The 9,105-nt window shown below is 45.2% G+C and overlaps 1 protein-coding gene across 1 annotated transcript in view; it reads right to left on the bottom strand.

Moving 5' to 3' along the window:
- Positions 1–266: 266 nt before the first annotated feature.
- LOC122940025 (NFX1-type zinc finger-containing protein 1-like) overlaps positions 267–9,105 on the bottom strand; it is a 34,188-nt gene continuing 25,349 nt past the window's right edge. Inside the window, 5 exon segments of the mRNA XM_044296326.1 lie at positions 267–4,148; positions 5,729–5,824; positions 5,968–6,078; positions 8,489–8,634; positions 8,720–8,874. Of these exon segments, the coding sequence (XP_044152261.1) occupies positions 1,698–4,148; positions 5,729–5,824; positions 5,968–6,078; positions 8,489–8,634; positions 8,720–8,874 (2,959 nt within the window). The 3' untranslated portion in view covers positions 267–1,697.

Here is a 9,105-nt window from a genome sequence, read left to right as displayed (position 1 = left end):
ACGGAATCCAGAACATATGTATCTGTTACCCGAACCTGGTGAGGATATGCCATAAATGCCCGATAGCTGCAGGGTGCTCGCACCTTTTTCTAGAACATGGCCCAAATGTAAAAGTGTTCACGCGTGCTCCCTCTCCATTGACTTCTTTTGAGGTGCCATAATATTCGGATGGAAAAAACCTTTAAGCAAAGATGCTAGTTAATGGTTTTGAGGGTTAATTTCCAGGAGTGATGAGAAAAAAAAATACTGAAATAAAGATATTGTAGGAAAAAAAAATCATTTTTATTCATTTACATATTATTTCCAGATTTAAAAAAATCAAGCCAGATAAAAACAAGATCTATGTCGGCTTAAAACATCCATACAATAATAGTCAGGAATTTATACTGCCCTTTAACTACGCACCTACAATACAGCATTGGCACGAGCGACATGACCCCTGTGAGGCAGTGACAGACCTCATGGCTGTCAGGGGAGGTGTATGTCAGGATTTTCCATATCTTCCCCATCAGTTGCCATGCCTGAGGCAATACAAGTTGCCACAATCACCTGAGAATAAAGGAAACCTCAGAGTGAGAGAGGGTGGAGAGTGGGATCCTGGGGAGTGTGGAAGCAGAGTCTGGCAATGGCTCTGGATGTGTGGTTTCAGCCAGGAGGTGGGGGACAAAGCGACGCCTGGGAGGGTCGCAGGGCCATAGTCAGGCAGACTACTGAGCCCCAATCCCCCACAAGAGACATTGAGCTTGTTACAGCCAGGAGGCTGTGGGAGATTGGCTGGGAAAGCCGCATCGGTTTACAGGGTGTGAACTGTACCTAATAGGCGAGTCAGGGACGTTAATGTATTAGTTAGAGCCTGGACGGGCGAGTGTTTATTGTTTTATTCTGCTTTTGCTGGTGTGCCACAATAAATGCACTGTTTGGACCTTAAACCTGGTGTCCTGAAGCCGTATCTGTGAGGATGATCCCCTGAAAGAAAGCTACCCCTTAAAATGCTCGTGCATGTTTGGTGCCAATAGATGAACCCCCATGATGTAATATTGATGACCTATCCTGGGGCACATGCAACTTTTTGATCACTTTTCTTTCCATTTTCTTTTTTGCTCTGTCAGAGCCTGCAAGATCACAATGAAAAAAAAAAAATGTACGCCATGGAGCATTGTAAAATATTATAAAAACATGGCCGATATTATATTTGAGCAGAAGACTAAGTGAATGAGCCCATACAATACTTACGCAGGACATATTCATACAGGTGTCAGTGCTCATACTACCTGATACAATATTCTGCTGTGCGTTTCTTAATTCCCTGATTAATCTTGTGCATTTATTACAGTAGAACCACTTTGTTCTGTTTTTGTAGTCTTTTTTTCTGATGGGACCTATGGTTCTACCAAACGCCATACTTGCAGCATATAACGTCAGTCTGCATGTTTTTTAATTTTGAAGCATACTTATAATGTTTTTGCATAAATCAGTTTGTCAGATGTCTCCTCCAGCTCCAATGAACTGTATTTGCCCTTTTCTTGCCTGTAGACTTTTTGAAATGTTGTTTCAGTCTCTAAAAAGTTAATTTGCACTACAGCACAAGAGGGAGGGTAAGAGGGAGATGCAGCTGCAGTCTATTTTGTCTTAGCATTTGACATCCATTTACAGCTGTCCAAAAATGTATTTATTTATTTTTCAAAGTAGGTGGTATGTTAATCCAGAAGATCCCTAAGGCCTTCAAAATTTTGCAAGTTATTTGCAGTGTTAGACCAAGCAGCATGTTGAGCACCATCCATTTCTGGTGCCAATCTGTTGGTTGGCTCAAGATTGTGACTGGTTCCTCCAATGACTGCACTGCATTCAGGACATCTAGAACGCTCCATTGCCCCCCCACATTCTGTAATACAATAGACGTGATCATTGGGACACTTAAACCAGTGACCTTTCTGAAGGCCCATAGCGTCCACAATCATAACTCTCTCGGTATTTGTAATCCCAAGTCCTGAGCGTGGAAGGTTTTTCATCAACTCTTTAAGTTTCATCTTCACTAAGTTTTGATCCTCCTCTGTGAACTTTTTTCTTCTTTCCAGAACATCTCTTATTACATCGATTTCTTTACGGATCTCTGGGGTGATTCTAGACTTGGCCTCTTTACATCCTACGAGCAATTCTTGAAGGTAGCTGAAACGTATCAGTTCACATTGTAGATCAGAAAGTTCTTGCTCTGTGAAAAACAAACGTGTTTTTTCCAACCACTTCTTTATTTCTAGCAAGCTGTTCTTCAGTGTCTTCTTCTCTACATCATCCACTTTAGCTATGTTGATGAACAGTTTGGCTATTCTTTGATAGAACAGCATCTTGTTTTCTAAACTGAGCAATGCTCTGAGGGGTGCATCTGAATTTTCCAATCCTTCTCTTAACTCAGAGTATTCCTCAGGAAAATTTCTTCTGACTTCCACCATCTGCTGTAGAGTGTTTAAGAGTCTGTTTTTTGTTTCATTTCGTAGATCCTCTGCCCCATTTATCATTTTCTTGACCTTCTCAATCTCATCCAGAGTTTTGTTGATGGCTGACCCATATCTTAGGTTCTTCCTTATTGGAGTCTGACATTTTGGACACACTTTGAATTTGATTGCAACACTATCTTCGGAGTAATTGCTGCCGTTCATGTATGTATCCATACCCTCAGTCTCAAAAATGTGGCCACAGTCCTCCAGCTGCACAAAGCGGGCATCGTCATCATCTTCAAAACCAAAAAAGATCTCATTAACCTCTTCCTTATGGCACTCTCTACACTTTTTAGGGCAGGGCTCACCACACAGACCAATGCAAGGGTGTCCACATCTCAGTGGCTTTGTACATGGGACATTGCATGGTGGGCGGTCACAAGGCTCAGAGCAAAGCTTGCTGCAGACATAGTGCTCACATCTCCAGTTACAGGGCTCCATACATGGAACACAGGTTTCTCCACATTTCCTTTTACATTGGCTATGGACGCATCGGTTTTGGCAGGGCCTGCTGCATGGGGGACATTCATTGGTGCAAGCTGCTTTGCATTCATGTGAACAGACTAAAATAGCTTTGCATGGGTGTCGGCAACTTTCATGGAATCGACCTTGGTGGCAGGTATCACATGTGCCACGGCAGGTGTGGTCACAACTTAACTTAACCCGGCAGGGCTGTTTGCATTTTATTGGCATACCGAACTCTATGTCCCGTTTCTGCCAGCACTGAACCTCCTGACTGTGCCCACACTTTAGCTGCACTTTTACTGTTATGTCACAGCGTTCTTCACATTCCTCCCCACAAAGCTTTTCACATGGATGACCACATCTCAAGAGCTTGCTGCATGGTACAGCGCAACAGAACTTATTTACAGACGTGCTGCATGGCACCATTTGTTGGTGACCGCATAGTGGCATAAGCTTCTCGACTTTCTCTATGCAAGGTCCACAGGGCACAGAACATTTTCGTTTGCATCTATGTCCATCCGCACACAACACCTTCTGGCAGTCTTTGTTACATTGGTATTCTTTGTGCTCAGGATCATATGGGTGGCATACCCGCGTACACACATGACCACAGTTTAGTCTGAAATCACATTTTTGGGTGCAGCCTCCTTCTGGTACCTTCTTGAAATCACTGGCTTTACTGACAAGTGTACGGGTTTCAGGGTGATTCTGACAACAAAGCATGAGCTGATCTCCGACTTGTCCCCCCTGTCGTAGAGTATATAGAATGCGGCTCCAGAGGGGCACTGTGCCCAGCATTTTCATGTTGCCAATACAGAACAGCCCTTTTTTAGCTCTTGACAATGCTACGCAGATCCGGTTGGCGATCTGAAGGAATCCAACTTTTCCTTGCTTGTTGCTACGGACCAGTGAGAGAAGAACAATATCGTTTTCTTCTCCCTGGTACTTGTCGACCACATGCACTTTCACTCCAGAGAAAATGTTGGTTGGCATGAGCTTGCGAAGGCAGAACAGCTGCCCTGTGTAGGTGGTGAGAATGGTGATCTGGGACGGCTTATACTCTTGATGTAGAAAGTACTTGCACAGCTCCACGATGAACTCTGCCTCATGTTTGTTCTGGTGACTCTTCCCATCATGGATCTCTTGCTCCAGGAATTCATGTTGTACAAAGAAGAGGTTCGTTGAAACCCCCTGGAGTGGGAGAAATGAAAAACCAAATTATACCAAGGAAGGAATTGGTGATACATAGGGGTCATTTACAAAAGCTTTAGGACCTATTTTGGAGTAAAAAAAAGTCACACAATTTGGCACAATAAAAAAAATGCATTTCTCAAGAAATATGGCAGAAATACATTGATAAATCTCCTGCTTCCCTTCAGTTACAAAGCTGGATGCCTGCAGCCACCACTAGGGGGAGCTCTGTACCTATGAATATACAGTTACTGTAATCATCTGTTGGCACTAGTTTGCCTAATGGTGACTGCATAAAATGCTGTGTTTTTACATCGGGAGGAGAAAAAAAAAGACTGGGCCACCTCTCATAGCAATTGCATGGTTTGCCCCCACTGAAGGTACGACACTGTTATGGAGGCGGACCACACAGCTGCTCTGGGGCCCAAGGTGAGGGATCCTGGTGCATCTCCTCTAGTTTCTGACATAAACACACAGAATTTTGCTGCAGCCACCACTAGGTGGAGCTCAGTGAATAGAGACTTCACAGCTGCCATTGAGTTCAATGGTACCTGTATAGATTCCTGAGCACTGAGTTTTTCTATGGGGCCTTATGATATCTGTGTATGCCAATGAACGTGTCCGGTATTACACCTCAGCTCCTTCCACTTGAATAGGGCTTAGCTGCAATACCAGACACAGCCCATGGACAAGAGAGGCGCTGTTTCTGTAGAAAATACACCAGTTGTTTTTTTTTTTTTTCGCTATGACAGGACTTGAGCTATCACATAATTTCCATATATACTAACAGTTTTCAACATCTGTGCTTGTTGTTAGTGAATGAAGACTTCATGGTTAACAACCACTGGTGAAAAACCATCTTGATCATGTACATGGCTGGATTCACACATTTACACGAATGGATCCAAAATGAAGGAAGAATATAAAGAAAGGAATTATATTGGAGCCACTCCTGTGTTTGGCTCAAAAGACGTCACCATAAACTGCATGTGTGAAGTTGGTCTAAAACGCATAGTGGCTGATGTGAAAAACCGCAACTGCATGCGGGCGTACTTCTAATAAGCGCAGTTTTGCAATGTGATTTATAGGGCACAGTTTTTGCTGGTATTTATCAGGGATAGGGGGGAAAAAAACATGTATCGCAAATTGGTGCCAATTGGCAATAAAATTGATCAGAGTTGCAGTTTTTGTGCACAGTGCAGCCTCACCCTGATATACATAATCCACGTTATGCATCTGTATCAGGAGGACATGATCAGGATGGGGTCTTTTCACTGACAGCAAGTAGAGATCCTGAAACTGGTGAGGAATTGAAACGCAAAGTATATTGGAAAGTTGCAGAACTTATTATACAATAGATAAGCTTTATTTATTATAACATTTACACTGAATGGCCCTGTTAATCAAAGCGGAGAGGGTGCCACTACTTGCAGAGAGAGCGGAGCTGTTTGGTTCGGGGGCCAAGCCCTGTAAACCGGTTTTTATTGCATACCAAAAGTTCACCCACAAAGAAAAGGTGATCTAAAACCTACAAAGCAACCGCTGTGTTTATGGTATTAACAAGGTTGTATCTCCCTCACCTTGATGTTCTCATAGTTTAGTACAGATGGGTGATTTTCCAGCTCGCTGTAGATGTGAGGAGTCAATAGTCTCGCTATCTCAGGTCGCATGCGGTGCTAGGAGGAATGATATACAGTATTAATGAGAAATGTCTGTGTCCCCTTCCTTACAGACACCTGGTATGATGGTCACAATGACATACATCACAAGATCCAATAAAGTGCAGATGATGGAGGATATTTTTTGATGCTGCCCTTACCTGGTAGTTGAGGCGAACATACGGTAGATCTGATTGAATAAGACGCTCAAACAGTGACACTTCCAGGTTAAAGTTCTTGGCCAAGTCGTATACATTGGCACTTGGCCGTAGCTGTAATAAAATGGGAGAATAAGACAACTTTTTTATGTTTTCTTTATACTAAGACTGAGCTGAGGGAACGGTAAGGAGGATGAGATTGAGGGTTAAGGTCCAGTCAGTCTCGGATGTCTTGGCAAGGCCACCAATTATATTAAAGTACACGCTTACATTTTCCATAGGGCCACCATGAGTGCAGTATGCAGAGTTATACCCGCCCATGAGTGCAGTATGCAGGGTTATACCCGCCCATGAGTGCAGTATGCAGGGTTATACCAGCCCATGAGTGCAGTATGCAGGGTTATACCAGCCCATGAGTGCAGTATGCAGGGTTATACCCGCCCATGAGTGCAGTATGCAGGGTTATACCCGCCCATGAGTGCAGTATGCAGAGTTATACCTGCCCATGAGTGCAGTATGCAGGGTTATACCCGCCCATGAGTGCAGTATGCAGGGTTATACCTGCCCATGAGTGCAGTATACAGGGTTATACCCACCCATGAGTGCAGTATGCAGAGTTATACCTGCCAATGAGTGCAGTATGCAGGGTTATACCCACCCATGAGTGCAGTATGCAGAGTTATACCTGCCAATGAGTGCAGTATGCAGGGTTATACCCGCCCATGAGTGCAGTATGCAGGGTTATACCCACCCATGAGTGCAGTATGCAGGGTTATACCCGCCCATGAGTGCAGTATGCAGGGTTATACCCGCCCATGAGTGCAGTATGCAGGGTTATACCCGCCCATGAGTGCAGTATGCAGGGTTATACCCGCCCATGAGTGCAGTATGCAGGGTTATACCCGCCCATGAGTGCAGTATGCAGGGTTATACCCGCCCATGAGTGCAGTATGCAGGGTTATACCCGCCCATGAGTGCAGTATGCAGAGTTATACCTGCCAATGAGTGCAGTATGCAGGGTTATACCCACCCATGAGTGCAGTATGCAGAGTTATACCTGCCAATGAGTGCAGTATGCAGGGTTATACCAGCCCATGAGTGCAGTATGCAGGGTTATACCAGCCCATGAGTGCAGTATGCAGGGTTATACCCGCCCATGAGTGCAGTATGCAGGGTTATACCCGCCCATGAGTGCAGTATGCAGGGTTATACCCGCCCATGAGTGCAGTATGCAGGGTTATACCCGCCCATGAGTGCAGTATGCAGGGTTATACCCGCCTATGAGTGCAGTATGCAGGATTATACTCGCCCATGAGTGCAGTATGCAGGATTATACTCGCTCATGAGTGCAGTATGCAGGATTATACTCGCCCATGAGTGCAGTATGCAGGATTATACTCGCCCATGAGTGCAGTATGCAGGATTATACTCGCCCATGAGTGCAGTATGCAGAGTTATACCCGCCCATGAGTGCAGTATGCAGAGTTATACCCGCCCATGAGTGCAGTATGCAGGGTTATACCCGCCCATGAGTGCAGTATGCAGGGTTATACCCGCCCATGAGTGCAGTATGCAGGGTTATACCCGCCCATGAGTGCAGTATGCAGGGTTATACCCGCCCATGAGTGCAGTATGCAGGATTATACTCGCCCATGAGTGCAGTATGCAGGATTATACTCGCCCATGAGTGCAGTATGCAGGATTATACTCGCCCATGAGTGCAGTATGCAGGATTATACTCGCCCATGAGTGCAGTATGCAGGATTATACTCGCCCATGAGTGCAGTATGCAGGATTATACTCGCCCATGAGTGCAGTATGCAGGGTTATACCCGCCCATGAGTGCAGTATGCAGGGTTATACCCGCCCATGAGTGCAGTATGCAGGGTTATACCCGCCCATGAGTGCAGTATACAGGGTTATACCCGCCCATGAGTGCAGTATGCAGGGTTATACCCGCCCATGAGTGCAGTATGCAGGGTTATACTCTGCTGGTAGTCTCAAGCAGGAGACCAAGGCCCTGATTCATGATAGACTGGCGGCGTATACCCGTCCATGATAACCTCAAACGCTGCCAGAGGCCACACCTTTTTATGAAGAGGCATATGCCTCATTATAAATCAGGCATGGCCTTTGGCAGCCGGGCACCTGGCCCCTCCCTCACCACGCTCCCTTTCTGGGAAAGTGGTGAAGCACCACTTGCTCAAACTTTTTTGCAGTGGTGTCAGCAAAAATTGCAAATGTTCAGTTTGCAACTTTTTCACACCAGAAAACTGGCATATATTAATGATAAATTGGGCCCAATTTTTTGTTGTAGGGGTCAAAGCTATGTATTACTGTTAGAGAGCTCCAAATCCCTTGCGCCCCTTCACACAGCCAATAAAATTCTGTCTCTCTACAGCTGCCACTAGAGGGCACTCCCTGCATAGAGATTTATACAGCTCCCATTGAACCCAATAATACATTCATCCCTCTAGTGGCCATACCGTGTAGCCATCGACCTCCTATGTGTGCCTGAACGTACCTGCTGATGGTCCCCAATGAGAATTAAATGTTGGCAGGCTGAGCTGAGAGTGGTTATGGTATGAGCTTCCAGAACTTCTGCTGCCTCTTCCACGATTACAATGCGCGCCCCCACCTCCTGCAGGATACGTCTATATTTTGCAGCGCCTATGCCATGGAAGGACAGTACTGTTTACTGGAACTACATGACAAGCATACCTACAATCACCATGTATAAGACCAGCTCACTGACCTGTAGTGGTCATGCCAATCACTGTAGCATGACTGAGGATGTCCAAGTCCTGCTTTTGTCTCAGCTCCATTAAGCGATCTGCTGAGTCCTGATAATTCTGCTCATGAACCAAAATCTTCTGTCGAATATCCATCTGGTAGAGTTGTATCCAATGTCTGTTGTTTGAAAGAAATATGGCAGGTTCAGTAACCCCTACAGAATAGGTCCGCTCAGGACCTCCTCGGGGCTCAAAGTCCCCACGGTGTGGTTCGCTGTAGAAGCCCTGAGTTGTAACTATATGGACTTGCTATAATATGATACATCCATATCAACAAGATTACTAACATGCAGTCCCCAGAACAGTGCCAGTTTGGGTGGGTATAATGCCAGTCAAAAGCGAAATATTT

Source organism: Bufo gargarizans, chromosome 6 (assembly GCF_014858855.1).
Source record: "Bufo gargarizans isolate SCDJY-AF-19 chromosome 6, ASM1485885v1, whole genome shotgun sequence".
Lineage (NCBI taxonomy): Eukaryota > Metazoa > Chordata > Amphibia > Anura > Bufonidae > Bufo > Bufo gargarizans.
The sequence above is the reverse complement of the archived record's forward strand: the minus strand, read 5'-3'. Positions and strand labels throughout refer to the sequence as shown.